The sequence below is a fragment of the Macaca nemestrina genome, chromosome 1 (assembly GCF_043159975.1).
Source record: "Macaca nemestrina isolate mMacNem1 chromosome 1, mMacNem.hap1, whole genome shotgun sequence".
NCBI lineage: Eukaryota > Metazoa > Chordata > Mammalia > Primates > Cercopithecidae > Macaca > Macaca nemestrina.
In genome coordinates, this window is record NC_092125.1 from 61,977,687 (window position 1) to 62,000,210 (window position 22,524).

A 22,524-nucleotide genomic window follows, 5' to 3' on the forward strand; every position below is an offset into this window, starting at 1 on the left:
GTTAACAATGCTTATTTACAATGCTGTAATCGTGTAATAAGCATCATAGAGAATATAAAAGAACAGCATGGCCTTTCTAGCCAAAATTTTATGTTGCAGATGGGAATGTACAGTATTCACAATCAGTGTGTTTACAAGGCTCTGTATAAGCAAGTTTGTATTAATAAAATTTGATTCTAGCAATATGATCTCATTAGCCATGGTGATTTGAAGGAGGAAGAATTTACCTGAAATATTTTCATTCATTGTCTCCTCATTTTAGGTTTACAGTTTAAAGACAGTTTCTGTGATTGAGTTGTCATTTGGAAGATTAAACTCATTTCACGAGGACTTGGAGCCTGGTCCTTGCTTTGAGGAAGCAGTGGCTTGTTTCAAGAAGCCACTTCTGATCTAAGAATCTACCCAGCATGCCTAATCAAGGAGAAGACTGCTATTTTTTTTTCTATTCTACATGTACCAAAGTAAGAATTGACATCTTTAAATTAGTTCTTTCTACAATTTGCTTAATAGAATTGGATAAGATTTTCCCAACATTTTAAGTTGTTTTTAGTATATTTATATTTTTTGCCCAGCTGTTTATTATTGGCTGTCAGTTTTTTAAAGGATAGTGTATTTAGAATAATTCATTGTTTTTTTCTCTTCATTTTATATATAACTAATTTTCCCATCTTCTACAAAAGTGAAAAGGCATGTGGCATGTAGTCATCATTCAGTGTTCACAGTTAATCTGTTCAGGGTGGCTTTGGAAATGGGGGCACTTTGACCTATGCCTGACTAACTGATTTTATATACTTTATATTAAATGAGTGAGTGAATTGTGTTGTACTTCCAGAAACTGTCATGGGTTGAATTTGACTTCTTTCTTCTCCCAGATTTCCTGCTGAGTACTGAGAATATAGAGCCATCTATATTTAGCTTTTGCATATTTAGAATGGCTTTATCTTTGTCAAAACTTCTGTTTTTCTGCTTGATTCTTTTGCAGCTCTATTTACGTATACCTATTGCTTTCTGTGATTTTATGACTAATTCTATAAATGTATGTGTTACAAAAGTTTGTTCTTCAGTCATCTTGATTTTTTTTGTTTTTTTTTGGAGACCAAGTCTGGTTCTCCACCCAGGCTGGAGTGCAGTGGCACAATCTTGGCTCACTGCAACCTCTGCCTCCTGGGTTCAAGCCATTCTCCTGCCTCAGCCTCCCAAGTAGCTGGGATTACCGGCGCCTGCCACCACGCCCAGCTACTTTTTGTAGTTTTAGTCAAGATGGGGTTTCACTGTGTTGGCCAGGCTTGTCTCAAACTCCTGACCTCGTGATCTGCCCGCCTCGGTCTCCCACAGTTCTGGAATTACAGGCATGAGCCACCACGCCCGGTGATATTATGTTTTAAACGATGAGTTTTGAGCAAAGCTATGATAATTTTATCTTACCTATAGCAGTTTGCACAACAGTAGCATTTTATTTCAGATATTACATTGCATAAAGTATGCAGTGAAGCACAGTTATATTGTATATATGTTAATTATATTTAAATTCTGTTTACTTTCTGATTTACATCACAAGCTAGAGTTACACAAATCAGTATGTCAGTTTTGAAGATGAACTGTAAAATATATTTTAAAAGAGTATCTAACACTCCTACTTGTCTTTTTCAACCCTTTGTCTCAGCTTGTGTCACTCATGCCAGATCAAATGAAGGGTACTGTCAAGAAATAGGTTATAGGAAATAATAAATTTGTTGCTCTCAGTTTGTTCCTGTCATTCAATCTCCATTGTTTTCTACCTTACCTATCCTTTCTTACTCATTTATGCTTATCTAAATTCCAGGAGCTCTTGTTATGGGTATTTTACCTAGGATGTATTTCAGTGCTACAGTTTTTTTCTGTGTTCTCTATTTGTTTACAGGGCGACAGCTGCCCATTCCGTCACTGTGAAGCTGCACTAGGAAATGAAACTGTTTGCACATTATGGCAAGAAGGGCGCTGTTTTCGACAGGTGTGCAGGTTTCGGCACATGGAGATTGATGTAAGTTTTTGATTTCTGTTAATAAGTAGTCTGGGGACCTGGTGGGCCAATAAAAAACATAGGGACAAAAGTGACTTCTAAAAAATATATTAAGGCTGGGTGCGGTGGCTCATGCCTGTAATTCCAGCACTTTGGGAGGCCGAGGTGGGCAGAACGAGGTCAGGAGATGGAGACTATCCTAGCCAACACGGTGAAACCCCATCTCTACTAAAAATACAAAGATTAGCTGGGTGTGGTGGCGTGTGTCTATAATTCCAGCTACTTAGAGGCTGAGGCAGGAGAATCACTTGAACCAGGGAGTTGGAGGTTCCAGTGAGCTGAGATTGCACCACTGTGCTCCAGCCTGGCGACAGAGCAACATTCCATCTCAAAATATATATATGTGTATATATATACACACACACGTATATACACACATATACATACGTATATATACACATATGTGAATATATGTGTATGTGTATATGAATATATGTGTGTATATGTGCGTATATACATGTGTATATACACGAGTGTGTGTATATATGTATCTGTATATATATGTATATGTACACATACATGTGTGTGTGTATATACATATATACACGTGTGTGTGTATATATATATAAAAAACTTAAGAATTTTATATATTTTGTTATAGATACGGGATTTCACTATGTTGCCCAGTCTGGTCTCAAACTCCCGGGCTCAAGCTATCCTTACGCCTCTGCCTCCCAAAGTCCTGGGATTACAGACATGAGCCATCGTGTCTAGCCAATTTTTATTTTTTTTAATGATCCAGTGAAATTCCCAACATTACTAATGTTCACTTAATGTCTAAATGATATAAGCATAAATTGATATAATTTTTCTGGAGGATAGTTTGGTACTATCTAAGCTTTAAAAATAAATATGCATATTTGGAGAGTATCTGTTAATTTCTTTTTATTTTTAAAAATTTGCATACTTAGAGGAAAGTTGTCAATACAGTATAAAAATGTTTAAAGCCGTGAAGGAGTAAATTACTGACATTCCCTGTTACCTCCAAATACTTGATTAGTGTTTCCTACAAGCAAGTAGGACATTCTCCTACATAATCATAATACAGCTATCAAAATTAGAAAACTAGGCTGAGCATGTTGGCTAGTGCTTGTAGTCCCACCTTTTTGGGAGTCTGAGGTGGGAGGATACTTGAGCCCAAGAGTTCAAGGCTGCAGTGAGGGCTGCACCATTGCACTCCAGCCTGGGCAACAGAGCAAGACTCCCACATTTTTTTTTTTTTTTTTTTTTGAGGCAGAGTTTCACTCTTGCAGCCCAGGTTGGAGTGCAATGGCGTGATCTCCGCTCACTGCAACCTCCGCCTCCCAGGTTCAAGCGATTCTTCTGCCTCGGCCTCCTGAGTAGCTGGGATTACAGGCACCTGCCACCATGGCTGGCTAATTTTTGTATTTTTAGTAGAGACGGGGTTTTACTATGTTGGCCAGGCTGGGCTCGAACTCCTGACTTCAGGTCATGTACCCACTTCAGCCTCCCGAAGTGCTGGGATTGCAAGCATGAGCCACCGTGCCCAGCTGACTCCCCCAATTTTTTTTTTTTTTTTTTTTTTTTTTTTATGAGACGGAGTTTTGCTCTTGTTGCCCAGGCTGGAGTGCAGTAGTATGATCTTGGCTCAGTGCAACCTCAGCCTCCCTAGTTCAAGCAATTCTCCTGCCTCAGCCTCCCTAGTAGCTGGGATTACAGGCATGCACCACCATGCCTGGCTAATTCTGTATTTTTAGTAGAGATGGGGTGTTGCCATGTTGGTCAGGCTGGTCTCGAACTCCTGACCTCTGGTGATCCACTTGACCTCGGCCTCCCAAAGTTCTGGTATTGCAGGCATGAGTCACTGCACCCAGCCAACCCCAATAATTTTTTGAAAAAGATTAACATTGAAATATTACCGCCATTTAATCCTTTGATCTCACTCAAAGTTTGCCAGTTTTCACAATAATATCTTTTATTTTAGAAAGAGCAAGTCCAGGCTGGGCACAGTGGCTGATGCCTGTAATCCCAGCACTTTGGTAGTCTGAGGCGGGCGAATCATGAGATAAGGAGATCGAGACCAGCCTGACCAACATGGTGAAAGCCCATCTCTACTAAAAATACAAAAATTAGCTGTGTGTGGTGGCCGGCACCTGTAATCCCAGCTACTCAGGAGGCTGAGGCAGGAGAATCGCTTGAACTGGGAGGCAGAGGTTGCATTGAGCCGAGATTGCACCACTCCACTCCAGCCTGGGTGACAGGGCGAGACTCTCAAAAAAAAAAAAGAGCCTGGGTGACAGGGCGAGACTCTCAAAAAAAAAAAGAGCAAGTCCACATTCAAGTGTTGCGCATAGTTGTCGTGACTCTTTTTGTCTCCTTCTGTTGACAGCAGTCGCTCAGTCCTGCCTTGCGTTTCATTGGCCTTAACACTTATGGTAGCTATAGAGAAATTGTTTTTAAGAATGTTCTTCAATTTGGGTTTGTTTGTATTCCCCCTCATTATTAAATTAAGATTATGTATCTTTAGCAGGACTATCACAAATTATATATATATATTTATTTTGAGACAGAGTCTCATGCTGTTGCCCAGGCTGGAGTGCAGTGGTGTGATCTCAGCTCACTGCGACCTCTGCCTCCTGAGTTCATGTGATTCTTGTGCCTCAGCCTCTCGAGTAGCTGGGACAGTGGGCCTGCATTACCACACCCATCTAATTTTTTGTATTTTTGGTTTTTTTTGTTTTGTTTTGTTTTGTTTTGAAACGGAGTCTTGCTCTGTCGCCAGGCTGGAGTGCAGTGGCATGGTCTCAGCTCACTGCAACCTCTGCTTCCCAGGTTCAAGCGATTCTCCTGCCTCAGCCTCCGAAGTAGCTGGGACTACCACATCCAGCTAATGTTTGTATTTTTAGTAGAGGCGGGGTTTCACCATGTTGGCCAGGAAGGTCTCAATTTCTTGACCTTGTGATCTGCCCGCCTTGGCCTCCCGAAGTGTTGGGATTACAGGAGTGAGCCACCTCTCCCGGCCTAATTTTTTGTCTTTTTTTAGTAGACACGAGGTTTCGCCGTGTTGGCCAGGCTTGTCTCGAATTGTTGGCCTCAAGTGATCCACCCGCCTCAGCCTCCCATAAATATTTTGTGGAGAGGTACTTTTAGACCCTTTACCCCATTTCTCATCAGACTTCAGCTTTTTCCCCATTATTTATGTGAGTTAATGCAAACTTGTGATGATACGGTTTGGCTCTGTATCCCCACCTGAATCTCACCTCTGTTGTAATCCCCATATGTTAAGGGAGGGACCTGATGGGAGGTGATTGGATCATGGAGGTGGTTTCCCCCATGCTATTCTTGTGATAATGAATGAGTTCTCATGAGATCTGATGGTTTAAAAATGTGGGACTCCCTTTACTTGCACTCTCCTGCTGCTTTGTAAGCCTTGTTTGTGCCTTGTGTCCTCTTCACCTCCTGCCATAGTTGTAAGTTTCGTGAGCCCTCCCCAGCCATGCGGAGCTGTGAGTTAGTTAAACCTTTTTTTTTTTTTTTAATAGATTACCCAGTCTCAGGTAGTTCTTTATAGCAGTGTAAAAATGGACTGATATATGTGGTTTTCTATTTTAACCAGTGTGTCATACTCTTGTTACTATCATTACTGACTTTATGCTCAGATTGACCCAGATTTGGCCAGTAGGAGCCTTTCAAGCTGATTTTTGTGTCCTTTTGATGTTTCCATCATTCTTTGAGCATCTCTGCTTTTTGGCCTAGCCAAGATTTTCCAGGCTCATCCTGTACTTTTCCTACTTCAGCCCTGGATTCAGCCATTTATCCAAGGTGCCCTGGTTTCTTTTAGTGAAGAATGGTATATAGAAGTTAAGATTTGGGCTGCTCCTAGAGTGTCATCACTTTCAGGTTGTCTCAGTGGACAGAGCTAAGGAATATATAAATGTATACACTTAACAGACATTTACATCAGAACTTTTTTTTGTTTTTTGTTTTGTTTTTTTGAGACGGAGTCTCGCTCTGTCGCCGAGGCTGGAGTGCAGTGACGCGATCTCGGCTCACTGCAAGCTCCACCTCCTGGGTTCACACCATTCTCCTGTCTCAGCCTCCCGAGTAGCTGGGATTACAGGTGCCTGCCACCACACCCGGCTAATTTTTTGTACTTTTAGTAGAGATGGGGTTTCACCATGTTAGCCAGGATGGTCTCCATCTAATGACCTCATGATCCACCCGCCTCAGCCTCCCAAAGTGCTGTGTTTACAGGCATGAGCCCCCATGCCCGGGCCTATGTATTCAATAATAGATACTTAGTATTAAAAATTATAGTTCATATAGGTGCTTCCAGTTCATCAGTACCACAGGACTTAGTGTAGGCTTCTCCTTTTCCGTACCTGTGACTCTTCTCCAGAAGTGAGAAACTTGGTTTTCATTGTTCATAATACTTTTATTTATTTGATCAGTCTCCTAGTATGAAAACCAATACTGTGTCACAGCCTTTTCCTTCCTCTCAGGCTCTGGCATGACACACAAAGCTTCTCCACAGGGACACCTTTCTCACCATGTTCAACTCCAGTGCCCTGTGCTAAGCCTCCCTGCTTCCTTCACCGTAGGGACCTCTTTCTCACCCTCCTTGGACCCCGGCATCCTACTTTTGACCCCCAACCCAATCCCTACAATGGATACTGTTTTCACACCCTTGGGCTGTGATACTTTGTGCTGAGCGGCTCTCCCATGTGAGATGCTGTCCTGACCCTGCGCACATATTCCAGCTCTGTACGAGGTTCCCTTGGGAGTACCCTGCCTTCCTCACCCCACTTGGTCTTTGATGCCATTCTAAACTGACCCTACATGAGTATATATTCTTCATCCTACATTGGGATCTCTTCTGCACAGAAACATTGCTAACCCTGCTCAGGCTCAACACTTGTCAGGGTACCTTCTCATGCACATGTCCTCTTTAACTCTCCATGGGTTCCAACACCCTATGCCAGTTCCACATGGTTATGTGGATACCTTCCTATTCTCAGTCAGACTCTAGTACCCTGCTCTGGGCCACCATGTCTTTCCCTCCTCCCATCTGAATGCCTGTCTCCCTCAGCCCCATCTAACAACTTTGGACTGAATTGTTGGGGTGAGACTAAATATGCAGTTCATATGCCTGGGGTCAGCTACTCCAGTCTGGTTTCATATTTCTTGTCTGTTAACTACATTCTAAGCTACCTGTCTTGCAAATAGCAGCAGATATCAAATAAATTGATAAAGGAGTACTCTGCAGCTTTTATATTTTATGTTACAACATGAAAAGTCTTGTTGTAACATTGTTAATGGAGCGTATATTGGCACAACTCCTACGGAGGGTATGTCAGTGTCTCCAGGAGCACCTCTTCATTTTAGAGATTCTCTAGAATGTATTCAGAGTTAAGATTTATTACAGCAATAGAGTGAAGACACACTGTAAGATCATAAGGGAAAAAGACACTGGAGGAATCTGGAAGAATCCATGTGCCTGTTTTTTTATGCCCACTCACTTTAGGGGTGACACAGAGCACACTCTTCTGCGAGTCATGAAAATGCAGCAGTGCGTGTGTGGTGTTCCTGCCCAGGGAAATCCATTAGAGACTCAACATCCAGGATTTTCATTGGTGCTGGCCAAGTAAGCACCCTTTACCAAACATGTACCCAAATTCCAGACTCCCAAAAGGAAGGCAGATGTTCAGCATTAACCATATCGTTTGCACAAACAGTCTAGACATACCGAGCCTTCTCCCTCCCCCACTTACCAATTAGCTTGGAGCATCTAAAAGCCAAGTTCCCAGATGCTAGCCAAGAACAAGCCTTGCAAGCAGGCATTTCTAAGATAGTAGTCTCAGAGTTGCTATGTTAACTCTTTTCTGCACAGAGGCTTATTGGCTATATTGCTTGAAAGAACTAAATGCTTATACTTTTTACACATAGGTATTTACCTGCAAAATAAGATGTGTGCAGAATTACTTATTGTAGTAATTTGTAATAGTAAAATACTAGAAATAACCTAACTGTCCTTCTTTTAAAATAAAGTTTTGCTACATTCATGCAGTGGAGTGCCAGGTAGCTGTTAACAAAAAATTTTAAAGGGGAAACTAACTTATTGATATGGAAATAATTATGATATATTGTCAAGTGGAAAACCTAAGGTGAAGAGCAAGATGGGTTAAAAAAGGAGAGGGAAGCCTGGTGCCGTGGCTCATGCCTGTAATCCCAGCACTTTGGGAGGCTGAGGTGGCTGGATGAGCTGACGTCAGGAGTTTGAGACCACTTGGCCAACACAGTGAAACCCCATCTCTACTAAAATTACAAAAATTAGCCGGGTGTGTTGGCACACCCCGTCGTCCCAGCACTCAGGAGGTTGAGGCAGGAGAATCACTTGAACCCAGGAGGCAGAGATTGCAGTGAGTCGAGATTACACCACTGTACTCCAGCCTGGGCTATACAGTGAGACTCCCATCTCAAAATAAAAAAAAAAGAGGGAAAACAGTTTATATTTGTTTTTCACTTGCATATGAATTTTTAAAATCTCTGGAAGTATAAAGGTGAAACTTAACAACAGTGGCTATGGGAAGGTGACAGGGATGAGAAGGAGTCTTTTTATTGTTTACCGCTTCTGCATGCAGTTCATTTTCATTATTCATTGGTTCCATATTTGCAAATTTGCCTATTTGCTAAAATTTATAACCCCCAAATCAGTACTTGGTCATTTGTAGACATGTTCAGAGCAGCAAAAAATTTGAGTCATCTGACATGTGTCACATTGGTTCACAAATTGAGTCACATTTCCAGGTGAGGTGGAACAGAGCTCTGCCTTCTTCAGATACTGTAAACAAGTGTCCTTTTCATGGTCTATTTGTTTCCATGGCTTTTGGTTGGTGGTGATGCTGCTTAAAATGGCTCCTAGGCCTATTGCTGAAGTGCTTTGTAGTGTTCCTGAGTAGAAGAAAGCTGTGATGTGTCTTACAGAGAAAACAGATTGTTAGGCCGGACACGGCGGCTTACGCCTGTAATCCTAGTATTTTGGGAGGCCGAGGCAGGCAGATCATGAGGTCAGGAGTTCGAGACCAGCCTGGCCAACATAGTGAAACCCTGTCTCTACTAAAAATACAAAAAAATTAGCTGGGCATGGTGGCATGTGCCTATAATCCCAGCTACTCGGGAGGCTGAAGCAGAAGAATTGCTTGAACCTGGGAGGTGGAAGTTTCAGTGAGCCGAGATTGTGCCACTGCATTCCAACCTGGGCGACAGAACGAGACTCCATCTCAAAAAAAAAAAAAGAAAATAGATGTTAGATAAGCTTTGTTCAAGTGTGAGTTATAGTGCTATTGGTCTTGAGTTTCGTATTAATGAATGAACAATATTAAATGCACCCAAAACCAAGTTATGTATTGATTAGTTGATGAAAATGTGACCAGAGGCTCACAGGAACCCAACTCGATTTCCCTTAGGAAAAACGGTTTAGTATTTACTAATTCAGTGTTCCTAGTGACTTTATAGAACATAACTACTGCAAATAATGAGAATCAACTTGTTTTAACTTTGGATCATGTGCTGTATTACTGTTAAAAATGTGAAGACATAATTATGTAGGAGAAATATTATTGTGGAGGATTTTTTTTTTAATTGGTTTTTTTTTTGAGACGGAGTTTCACTCTGTCTCCCAGGCTGGAGTGCAATGGCTCCATCTTGGCTCACTGAAACCTCCACTTCCCGGGTTCAAGTGATTCTCCTGTCTCAGCCTCCTGCCTAGCTGGGGCTTCAGGCGCCCTCCACCATGCCTAGCTAATTTTTGTATTTTTTAGTAGAGACGGGGTTTCACCATATTGGTCCGGCTGGTCTTGAACTCCTGATCTCAGGTGATCCACCCACCTTGGCCTCCCAAAGTGTTGGGATTACAGGCGTGAGCCACCACGCCTGGCATGTGGAGGATATTACTAAGGAAAAATGTACAGAATTACATGGAATACCTTTCTTTTTAGTATGCATATAGTCACTTGTGTTTTTTTTGTTTGTTTGTTTGTTTTTTTTTACAAATAAAAAGAATTCATACCAAAATAAGTGATTCTCTTTGGGTAATAGCATAATTGGCATCTATTTCCATTTTCCAAGTTGTCTTCGTTGCACATATATTACTTTTCAATTAGAAACAAAATCTAGTAAATGTATTAAACAGAGCAGATAAATGTCATGTGACTTCTGTATATAGAAGATACTGTTACAGAAGTCATTCAGTAATTTGAAAATTGCTTCCAGGAAAGATGTAAAATTTAAGCAAAGGCAGGCTTAGGAACAAGGAAGATTGGCTTTAGGTTCTGCCTTGAGAAAGGGAGAATTGAATAATTGTTGTTATTCCTGTCTAAAAAACAGTGGTAGCTATTACATCTATCTTTTGGGTGTGACAGAGGACTAAGAAATTCTGTCTAGTTCTTTGAAAGTAATGATATTTGCTGTACTTTTAGTTTTACTTTATTTATTTTTACTGCTCCTTGCGGAGCAGTGTGCCCACAGTAACCTACACTTTTAAAAAATGTTAATAGGTAATTATGCATATGACATAAACTTAGAACGTATTTTTAAAAAACTGATTTTGCCAAATCACCTTTCAGAAATGTGGAGCTAATTTACATTTCCATTATATGTTTGAGACTGCCTGATTCTTCCACATCCCTAAAAACAGTGTATTATTGAATTTTATCAGTCTCTCAATATAGTAGATTTTGGAATTTGCCCTTTTTGATACATTTAAGCATCTTTTTGTAATGGTTATTGTTTCTCTGTTTCTCTTCTCCATATCTTACATTTCAATGCTAGTGTTTTTTCCTGGAATTTTAAACCTTAGGCTGTTTATGATGATTAGAGATTCAACATAATGCAGTTCATCGGAGGTTAGTTACTTTTTCGGAGTACTTCTCATATCTTTTTATCCCCTTTTTTGAACTATTAAAATGTATATAGAAAAGTGCACAAATCGTAATCTTACAACTTGAAGAATTTTCATAAAGTGAATATACTTACTTGATCAGCACCTAGTTCAAGAAATAGAGTATTAGCAGTAATCTATCTTCCCCTTCATCCCCTTGTTACTAACCACATCCCCAAAGCTGATCACCATCCCTACCCTGCCGTGGAGAAGTTTTGACTGTTTTGATCTTTTCATAAACGGAATCATATAGTATGCACTCTTGTGTCTGGCTTCTTTCATTCCACATGTGTGGCATTGAGTATAGCAATGGTTTATTCCTTCTCATTACTAGATGACATTCTGTTGTATGAATACTTTACGGTTTCTTTATCCATTCTGGTGTTGATGTACACGTGGGTTGGCAAAAGTATAGAGCTATTGAAAATAATATTGCTGTGAACATTGCTTATACACAGCTTTTGGAGAACTAATGTATATATTTTTCTTGGACATATATCCTATGATCCGGCAGTTTATTCTAGATGTACAGGTATTCTTTTTTTCCTCCCAATTTTCGTTTATAAAAGTAAGGTGACTTGGGAAGGATACCTAACATCCTTAGTGTGCTGTTACATGTGCCTTACTTGGAGAATTCATGAATGGAAAGAATTTTCTCAAAGCCTTGAACTCTCAGCTTCAAGTAATAACTGCAGTTTATTGAGTTTGAACTATGTGCTTAGTGCTTTATTTTATGTGCTCTTCATAAGAAACCATTTATTCCCGTTTTATAGCTAAGGAAAGTGAGGCTTAGAGGCATAAATTGTCCAAGGCTATCTGACCAATAAGTAGCATAATAGAGATTCAGATCCTATTATCTTTGATTTCATAAACTTAAACTACTGTATCATCCTGCTTCTTTAAGTATAGACATTTTAGGGGTTCCAGGACGAGGGTAAAAAGGGAGAGAATAACATAAACTACTCTCCTGCTCTTTTCAGCTCTCCATCATGCCTAAGTTATGTTGTTTTCAGCAACCTCTCTTCCTTGTAAAAATCATCTCATCTCACATGCCTCGGATTTTTGAACCCTGTATGAACTTTGCCTAGAAAACAAACTACCACTTTAATACATGTATCACTGTTTTATTTGAAAGCAATGTGTTTTTCCCTCTTACAGAAAAAACGCAGTGAAATTCCTTGTTATTGGGAAAATCAGCCAACGGGATGTCAAAAATTAAACTGCGCTTTCCATCACAATAGAGGACGATATGTTGATGGCCTTTTCCTACCTCCGAGCAAAAGTGAGATCAGTTTTTAATTTTAAAAGAATACTATCAAATGAACAGCTATTATGCACACTGTACAACAGTACTTTTCAGACGTTGGCTCCTTTCAGTCTTGTGAAACAGCAGAATTATTTCCACTTTACAGAGTGAACTGAATCTTACTAAGGTTAAATGATTTATCCATGGCCATAGAACCATTATATCTTGGCATGCCATTTAAGTTATTATACTTACTTCATTTTTCATATTCTTATCAGACCCATAAACATTTTCAAAATAAATTTGATTTTTCTAGGCCAAAGGTCGGCAAAACTGGTCCTCTGCCTGTTTTGTAAAATAAGTTTTATTGGAATGCAGCCTTGCCCATTTACATGTTTTCTATTACTAGTTTTGTGCTAGTGCTGTAGAACTGAGTAGTTGAGACAGAAACCATATGGCCTACAAAGCCTAAAAACTGGCTCTTTGCAAAAAATATTTGTGCCAACCCTACTCTAGACTATAAAGTAAAACTAAAAAGCTAGTAGTTATTCCCAAAATCCATTTTAAAATAATTTATAAGTGGAATTGGCGATTTAAAAGCCACATTTGCTACGTGATTAAAATTTGATGGCTACATCTTTTTACCTCAATTTAAGGGAAAAAAGTAGACCTACTCCGTTCTGGTTTGGTTCAAATAAGTGTCATATGCTTGGTCTTAAAAGCTACTTTGCTGAGCAAAAAGCCTAGAATTACACTATTAAAATTAAAGGTCTAGAATTTGTGAACAGGTACTATGCTTCTTCTAGTTTTCTGTTTATTCTGTTTTGAGTGCCCACTTTGTGTTTATGTACAGTGGAGAGTTAATTAGCTAAAAGCACATTTTTTCCCTCCCTAGGACTTTAGAACTTAAATGAGGAAATTTAGTGAAAAGACGTAACTGCTCATAAGATAAATACACCATACTTTTTATAGGGGGTCAGGAATTTTTGGTAAATTGGGGTTGTATCTTCTGTTTTTAATTTATGACTGATTTTGTGCGTTTAGCTGTGTTGCCCACTGTGCCTGAGTCACCAGAAGAGGAAGTGAAGGCTAGCCAACTTTCAGTTCAGCAGAACAAATTGTCTGTCCAGTCCAATCCTTCCCCTCAGCTGCGGAGCGTTATGAAAGTAGAAAGTTCCGAAAATGTTCCTAGTCCCACGCATCCACCAGTTGTAATTAATGCTGCAGATGATGATGAAGATGATGATGGTAAGTTCTGTGTGGCTCCTTCTTTAAGGCAAATAAATAGGGTCACATAGTAAATTGGGCAGAATCAGGATTAAAGCTATAGGCTTATTTTTAATTGTGAATTTGCCTTAAATGTTGGCATACAGATCAGTTTTCTGAGGAAGGTGATGAAACCAAAACACCTACCCTGCAATCAAGTCCTGAAGTTCACAATGGATTACGAGTGACTTCTGTCCGGAAACCTGCAGTCAATATAAAGCAAGGTAAGAAGAGGCTATATTGGTGCCAAATCTTACAGCACTGTTGAAACTAACTTTGAAATTTAGTTCACAATAATTGGCTTCCCTCTTCCTTTTCCCATGCTACACACATACATACCTATACTTAGTTTCTGTTGATCATTTATTCAAAAAATAAATGCCTGCTATATTCATATAGAATACAAAGATGAAAAGGCTCTAGTTCCTCATAAAATTTCTATTTGGATTTTCAGGTGAATGTTTGAATTTTGGAATAAAAACTCTTGAGGAAATTAAGTCAAAGAAAATGAAGGAAAAATCTAAGAAGCAAGGTGGTAAGTCATCACAAGTTTTGGCATGGATAGTTTTATGTTGCTAGGGAAGAATACTAAGGACGCTTCTAGAAACAACAGCCAAAATGAGAAAATAGATTTTCATTTCTATGGCCTGTTTGAAGTAAAACACAAACTTATTTAAATTGTGGTTGCTTTTAATTCACTGCAGCTGTGTTTCAGTCCCTAATGATTCAGAGCTGGGTACAATAAAGAATCTGAAAGAACCTGTATATCTTGAAAAATACAGCTCTAAAGAACATCATATAAGAACTATATTAATTCTGTAAGTTCTTATAGTGGTTAAAAAGAAGTTATATTAAGAGAGGAAAGGCTGGGCGTGGTGGCTCACGCCTGTAATCCCAGTACTTTGGGAGGCTGAGGAGGGCAAATCATGAGGTCAGGAGACGCAGACCATCCTGACGAACATGGTGAAACCCTGTCTCTACTGAAACACAAAAAATTAACCACGTGTGGTGGCATGCGCCTGTAGCCCCAGCTACTCGGGAGGCTGAGGCAGGAGAATCACTTGAACCCGTGAGGTGGAGGTTGCAGTGAGCTGAGATTGCACTACTGTATTCTAGCCTGGCAACAGAGCAAGACTGTCTCAAAAAAAAAAGAAAAAAGGAAAAACTTCATTTTCTAGTAGAAGAGTTATTCCTGAAGAGCTGCTAGGATTTTCTTCTGGAGCTTACGGTAGCCTGACTGATCTGTATTTCCAACCCCCAATTTTTTTTTTTTTTTTTTTTTTTTGAGACAGAGTTTTACTTTTGTTGCCCAGGCTGGAGTGCAGTGGCGCAGTCTTTGCTCACCGCAACCTCCACCTCCCGGTTCAAGCTCTTCTGCCTCAGCCTCATGAGTAGCTGGGATTACAGGCATGCACCACCACGCCCGGGTAATTTTGTATTTTTGGTAAAGACAGGGTTTCTCCATGTTGGTTAGGCTGATCTCAAACTCCCAACCTCAGGTAATCCACTGCCCCAAGCTTCCAGCCCTAAAATTTATAGTTTGAAGTGTAGTATATATAGAGAGAAATGGTTCTAAGAACGTTGTTTTAAGGCTTGCTTTATAGGAACCTTGGAGTTGTGTTTTCAGATGATTAAATTTGAATAGAATAGGTTGGATTGATACACCTGATGGCTAGTATACCTCTGAGGTTAATTTTAGAATAATATTAGCCTTATTGGTAAATAAAAGTAGTTTGGGTGCCTAAGTCACTCAAAATAATTTTATATTTTGTTTTCACATCTTGCCCAAGGCTCCCCTCACCACTACCCCGTTTGACTGTAGGCAAACAGATACAGAAAGGCTGATTGGCTTATAGTCATAATATCAGTCTGTATTGGACTTAACTAGTTACAAAAACAAATCTTTTGACTTGCAGTAGCATTATTTTCCATAAATTATTTGCTGTTCTTTGACTTGCCTTATTCAGAGGGTTCTTCAGGAGTTTCCAGTCTTTTACTTCACCCTGAGCCCGTTCCAGGTCCTGAAAAAGAAAATGTCAGGACTGTGGTGAGGACAGTAACTCTCTCCACCAAACAAGGTAAGGTATAGGTAGGTCTTAGAGTCGTGAAGCCTCTACTTTTATGTAATTGGGAATGCAAAATCCTTGAGTATCTTTTACCTTTGATGAATTTTCAGGAATTTGTTAGTATGTTGATGAGATATAAAGATGAAAAGTTGGTACATTCAACTCTAATATTTAAAAGGTTGAAATTCTTCAACCTTCAAGCAGCCCTCACATTTATTTTTCCATTTACTGTTGATACCCACTCAATACATTTATTGGCTTCCTGTGTGACTAAAGAACTATAATAAAGTTTTTTATTTATTTATTTTTTTGAGTTTCACTCCTGTTGCCTAGGCTGGAGTGCAATGGCACAATCTAGGCTCACCGCAACCTCCGTCTTCTGGGTTCAAGTGGTTTTCCTGCCTCAGCCTCCGGAGTAGTTGGGATTATTGGCATGCGCCACCACGCCCGGCTGAGTTTTGTGTATTTTTAGTAGAGACGGGGTTTCTCCATGTTGGTCTGGCTGGTCTCAAACTCCCGACCTCAGGTAATCTGCCCACCTTGGCCTCCCAAAGTGCTGGGATTACAGGCGTGAGCCACCGTGCCCAGCCATTAATTTTTCTTTTTTTTTTTTTTTTTTTTTTTTTTTTGAGATGGAGTCTTGCTCTGCCGCCCAGGCTGGAGTGCGGTGGCCGGATCTCAGCTCACTGCAAGCTCCGCCTCCCGGGTTCACGCCATTCTCCTGCCTCAGCCTCCCGAGTAGCTGGGACTACAGGCGCCCGCCACCTCACTCGGCTAGTTTTTTGTATTTTTTAGTAGAGACGGGGTCTCACCGTGTTAGCCAGGATGGTCTCGATCTCCTGACCTCGTGATCCGCCCGTCTCAGCCTCCCAAAGTGCTGGGATTACAGGCTTGAGCCACCGCGCCCGGCCCTTTTTTTTTTTTTTAATGGAGTCTTGCTCTTTCGCCCAGGCTGGAGTGCAATGGTGCGACCTCCACTCATTGCAACCTCCGCCTCCCGGTTTCAAGTGATTCTCCTGCCTCAGCCTCCCCAGCAGCTGGGATTATAGGCACCCGCCACCACACCCGGCTAATTTTTGTATTTTTGGTGGAAATGGGGTTTCACCATGTTGGCCACATTGATCTTGAACTGCTGACCTCAAATGATCTGCCGGCCTCGGCCTCTGAAATTGCTGGGATTATAGGTTTTAGCCACCACACCCAGCCTGTAATAAAGTATTTTCATTTAATAATTTTAAGTCTAATAAGGAATTATAGATACATTCAAGTGTTTGTGCAATTCAAACAACAAAGAATTAGAAGAGAGCTCACTTCTTCCTGAGGTGATCAAAGAGAGTTATATTGGAGAGTTAACATTGGAGTAGAGTACAGTTTCATTTAATGTATCAAAGTGCATAAGCAAAAGTATAGTTTCAGCTTTATAACCAATTGGTTGAGAATACAATCTGTCTTATACTCGACTGCTATTACTAATTAGTACTATGCTAGGCCAGGTGCAGTGGCTTACATGTATAATCCCAGCACTTTGGGAGGCCAAGGTGGGCGGATTGCTTGAGGCCAGGAGTTCAAGACCAGCCTGGCCAACATGGTGAAACCCCGTCTCTACTAAAAATACAAAAATTAGACTGGGTGTGGTGGCTCATGCCTGTAATCCCAACACTTTGGGAGGCCGAGGTGGACGGATCACAAGGTCGGAAATTCGAGACCAGCCTGACCAACATGGTGAATCCCTGTCTCTACTGAAAATACAAAATTTAGCCGGGCGTGGTGGTGCACACCTGTAATCCCAGCTAGTCAGGAGGCTGAGGCAGGAGAATCGCTTGAACCCGGGAAGTAGAGATTGCAGTGAGCTGAGATCGGGCCACTGCACTCTAGCCTAGGCAACAGAGTGAGACTCTGTCTCAAAAAAAAAAAAAAAAAAAAAGCCAGGCGTGGTAGTGTGTGCCCTAGTCCCAGCTACTCGGGAGGCTGAGACAGGAGAATTTCTTGAACCCTGGAGGTGGAGGTTACAGTGAGCCAAGGTGACACCACTGCACTCCAGCCTGAGTGACAGAGCGAGACTCTTATTATTATTATCAAAAATAATAATAATAATAATTAGTACTGTGCTGTTGCTTCTGTTTGGGCTGTATGTTTGGCTGTTTGTTATTAATAGGTTCTGGGTTTGTTTTTTTTTTTTAATGTAGTGGGCTTCCTTGAGACTGAGACCTGATTTTCAAGAGACTTTTCTGGGTGGGTTCATGCTAATATCAGAACATACTTTGTACCTATTAGTAGTTACTGAATACAGAAAAAATGACTAAGGATAGAGAAATTCTGCTTTTGCCATTTCAGGAGAAGAACCCTTGGTGAGATTGAGTCTTACTGAGAGACTGGGGAAACGAAAATTTTCAGCAGGTAAGATAAGTTTTGTGCATATCTTTTCTTTTCTGCTTGTTTGTGCGTTAACATGATAGCTTCTCCAAACTCTCTTTAAACAGATCACATCATTGTTATTGGTGCGCCTGTATTGGCTGAAAGCACTTATAAATTCCTCATGTTTTCATGAGTGCTTTGTACCTTTTATTGAAGTTATAGAGATTTGAAGTGTTGCAGTTGAATTAGATTATGACCATGACCAGCATTTTGAAAGGAACTAGATTTTTAAAATGGTAAAGAACACCTCTATTTCTCTGGACATATTTAAATGTGAGTGTTTTAGAGGTGAAAAAAATCATTGGTTAATATAATGTGTGTCTCTTAGAATATAGGAATCCCTAAGAAGAAAGAAGAAAATATGTATATGTAAAATTTGAGTCCTTGAGTCTATTGGTGCTTGCTTATTTATTTATTTAGAGACAGTCTTGTTGTGTTACCCAGGCTGGAGTGCAGTGGTGCAATCTCAGCTCACTGCAACCACCATCTCCTGGGCTCAAGTGATCCTCCCGCCCCAGCCTCCCAAGTAACTGGGACCATAGGCATACACCACTATACCTGGCTAATTTTTGTAATTTTTGTAGCGATGGGGTTTCACCATGTTGCTCAGGCTGGTATCCAACTCCTGGGCTCAAGTGATCTGCCGGCCTTGGCCTCCCAAAGTACTGCGATTACAGGCATGAGCTACCATGCTTGGCTGCTATTTTATTTTTTGGGGGAGGTACTTTACCATATTAGTAAATTGTTGTATAACTACCCTAATGTGTCTGACTCCAAAAAATTATTATTATTTTTTGAAACGAGAGTCTTGCTCTGTTGCCCACTCTGGCGTGCACTGGCACAATCTCAGCTCACTGCAACCTCCACCTCCTAGGTTCAAGTGATTCTCCTGCCTCAGCCTCCTGAGTAGCTGGGATTATAGGCACTACCCCTGGCTAATTTTTGTAGTTTTAGTAGAGATGGGGTTTCCGCCATGTTGGCCAGGCTGGTCTCGATGAACTCCTGCCCTCAGGTGATCCACCCACCTCCGCCTTCCAAAGTGCTGGAATTATACGTGTGAGCCACTGCGCCTGGCTTTCAAAAAATTATTTTGAGAATTTTTTCTTTTTTTTTTTTCTTTTTTTTTTTGAGACGGAGTCTCACTCTGTCGCCCAGGCTGGAGTGCAGTGGCGCGATCTCGGCTCACTGCAAGCTCCGCCTCCCGGGTTCACGCCATTCTCCTGCCTCAGCCTCCCGAGTAGCTGGGACTACAGGCGCCCACAACCGTGCCCGGCTAATTTTTTGTATTTTTAGTAGAGACGGGGTTTCACCGTGGTCTCGATCTCCTGACCTTGTGATCCGCCCGCCTCGGCCTCCCAAAGTGCTGGGATTACAGGCGTGACCCACTGCGCCCGGCCTTAATTTTTTGCTCTTTTCCTTGTCTCTTTTTTTTCTTTTCTTGAGAATGGGGCCTTGCTGTATCGCCCAGGCTAGAGTGTAGTATTACGATCATAGCTCACTGTAGCCTTTCTACCTCCTGGGCTCAAGTGATCCTCCTGCTTCAGCCTCCTAAGTAGCTGGGACCACAGGTGTGTGCCACCATGCCCGACTATTTTTTATTTTAATTTTTTTAGAGACAAGGTCTTGCTGCGCTGCCCAGGCTGGTGTCGAACTCCTGGCCTTAAGTGGTCCTCCTGCCTTAACCTCCCAAAGTGCTGGGATTACAGGCCTGAGCCACTGCATCTCGCCTTCCTACCTCTTCTTTCTAGGACATTTTTATGTTTCTAACATTGAGCTCTAAGGAAGCCGATGAACAAACATGCCATATGTATGCAGAACACTTAACAGAATTATGCTGTGTTGTCTGTTTTTGTTTGTATTTCTTGACCTTGCTGAAGATTGACTTGAAATCTTAAACTAAGTTCTCCCTCTTTATAGGCAGTGACAGTGATCCTCCATTAAAGCGTAGCCTGGCACAGAGGCTAGGGAAGAAAGTTGAAGTTCCAGAAACTAACATTGACAAAACACCAAAGAAAGGTACCTGTGTTCTTATATACTTTGTGTGTGTATGTAATTGTGACACTTGTTTCTTGTAATGCTAACAGCTGTAGTTTGTCATTCTTTTGTTCAGGTAAATGGGTTGTTTTGTATTTGTTATATTATTCACTCAACAAACATTTAATCCTTACTCTGCTAGATTCTGGGTAGACACCATTGAAAAAAACACCGTCACACTCCTCAGGAGCTTATAGGATAAATGGCAGGTAGGAATACTTAGAAATGCGATAAATTTTGTAACAGAGAAAAGTACACAGTGTTCATGGTAACATGTAGGAGAGGCACCTGTTATTACCATCTGTTAGGGGAAGGTTCACAGAAGAAGTTATATTAAAGTTTGGACCTAAGGCATGAGTTAGCAATTAGCCAGATGAAGTTCGAGAGCCAGGGGCTGTGTCTCAGGCAGAGAGAATAACTCCTGCAAAGGCAGAGCTAAGAGTGGTATGCTCAAGGAACTGCATATGGCTAAAACATAGAAGTGGGCTGAAGAGCGTGGTGACTGGATCATAATGTTGTCTTTAAGCCATGTTAGAAAGTTTGGACTTATTCTAAGATATTAACAACCCATTGAAAGGTCATAAACAGGCTGGGCATGGTAGGTCATGCCTGTAATCCCAGTACTTTGGGAGACCGAGGGGGGTGGATCACTAAGTCAGGAGTTCAAGACCAGCCTGGCCAAGATGGTGAAACCCTGTCTCTACTAAAAACTACAAAAATGAGCTGGGCGCAGTGGCAGGCACCTGTAATCCCAGCTACTCGGAGGCAAGAGAATCGCTTGAACCTGGGTGGCGAGGTTGCAGTGAGCCGAGATCGCACCACTGCACTCCAACCTGGGTGACTGAGTGAGACTCCATCTCAAAAAAAAAAGAAAGGTTATAAACAAGGATCAAAGGTTCAAATGTGCATTTTAAAACCATTACTTTGCCTGCAATATGGAGACAGATTGGAAGGGGGCAAACATACTGGCCTGGAGATGAGTTGGCAGGCTGTTAAAATAATCTGGATAAGACGAGGTCGTGGCATAGGTTTGGTATTTTGCAAGTTTATTTGAGGCATGTGGACTAAATCAAGAGATGGCTGGGAGTTAGATTTTTTTGTTTTGTTTTGTTTGTTTAAAGACAAGATTTCGCTGTGTTGCCTAGGCTGGATTCAAATTTCTGGCCTCAAGCCATCCTCCTTCTTCAGCCTCCCAAGTAGCTGGGAATATAGGAATGTACTATTGCGCCGCTCAGGGAATTAGAATTCTTTCTGGTTGAAGGAGAACAAAAAGCCAAGGTTGGATTTATGTTTTTTCCCCTTTTATGACTTGCAGTGAAACACTGGCATTAAATTATTAAAGAATAGGTGTTTTTTTTCTTCTCATTGTGTTTGGTTTTAACTTTCTTTGAAATAAGAAGCTTCCTTTAATTTTTCCCCTTGCCCGAGGGGCTTTGATGAGTAGATGTTCCTGTTTGGAGGTTTTCTTGTATTCTCAGAGCAAGCTAAAGTTGCTTTCTTTGCCACATTCCTTTCCTCCTTGTGTATCGATCATATTGAAGATTTTCATAACTAAGGAGCATATTTTAAATTTACTTGGAGGAAAAATTCTTTCGCTGACAATAAGGTTTTAGAAGGCTCTACAATAACAAAATTATTTTCTTTAATTCAGTAGTTTTTGCTTTTCAGATATAAAGTAAGTTTTTCTTTGTTTCTTTTGGTATTTTTGATTTTTGAGGCAGAGTCTCACTCTCTCACCCAGGCTGGAATGCAGTAGCGCGATCTCAGCTCACCCCAACCTCTGCCTCCTGGGTTCAAACAATTCTCCTGTCTCAGCCTCCAGAGTAGCTGAGATTACAGGCATGTGCCACCATACCTGGCTAATTTTTGTATTTTTAGTAGAGATGGGGTTTCACCAAGTTGGCCAGGCTGGTCTTGAACTCCTCACCTCAGGTGATCTGCCCGCCTCAGCCTCCCAAAGTGTTTGATTATAGGCGTGAGCCACCATGCCTGGCATGTTTTAAGCTTTCCAGAGTACTCTAGGGAATCTGTGATTGACATAAATCTGTTCTGTGGAGAAGAAAAATTTAATTTTTTTTTTTTTAATACAGAGTCCCTCTCTGTGGCCCAGGCTGGAGTACAGTGGCGCGATCTTGGCTCACTGTAACCTCTGCCTCCCTGGTTCAAGTGATTCTCCGCCTCAGCCTCCCTAGTGGCTAGAATTACAAGCACACGCCACCATGCTCGAGTAATTTTTGTATTTTTAGTAGAGATGTGGTTTTACCATGTTGGCCAGGCTGGTCTCAAACTCCTGACCTCAGGTTATCCACCCGCCTCGGCCTCCCAAAGTGCTGAGATTACAGATGTGTGCCAATATGCCCAACAAACCTGTATTTAACCTATAAAAAGTTTCTGTTTAACTTTTGATTTTTTAAAATCTTTATTTTATTTATTTTTTATTTTTTTGAGACAGAGTCTCACTCTTGTCACCCAGGTTGGAGTGCAGTGGCATGATCTCAGCTCACTGCAACCTCTACCTCTCAGGTTCAAGTGATTCTCC

General features: G+C 41.1%; 1 protein-coding gene across 2 annotated transcripts in view; it reads left to right on the forward strand.

Annotated features, from left to right (window-relative positions):
• Positions 1–322: 322 nt before the first annotated feature.
• LOC105484778 (zinc finger CCCH-type containing 11A) overlaps positions 323–22,524 on the forward strand; it is a 35,440-nt gene continuing 13,238 nt past the window's right edge. For both annotated transcript variants that reach the window (XM_071078551.1, XM_071078555.1), the window contains exons 1-9: positions 323–461; positions 1,901–2,020; positions 12,117–12,240; positions 13,249–13,452; positions 13,578–13,694; positions 13,925–14,005; positions 15,438–15,548; positions 17,871–17,933; positions 19,869–19,967. In XM_071078551.1, the coding sequence (XP_070934652.1) occupies positions 408–461; positions 1,901–2,020; positions 12,117–12,240; positions 13,249–13,452; positions 13,578–13,694; positions 13,925–14,005; positions 15,438–15,548; positions 17,871–17,933; positions 19,869–19,967 (973 nt within the window). In that variant the 5' untranslated portion in view covers positions 323–407. The remainder of the gene's footprint in view (positions 462–1,900; positions 2,021–12,116; positions 12,241–13,248; positions 13,453–13,577; positions 13,695–13,924; positions 14,006–15,437; positions 15,549–17,870; positions 17,934–19,868; positions 19,968–22,524) is intronic.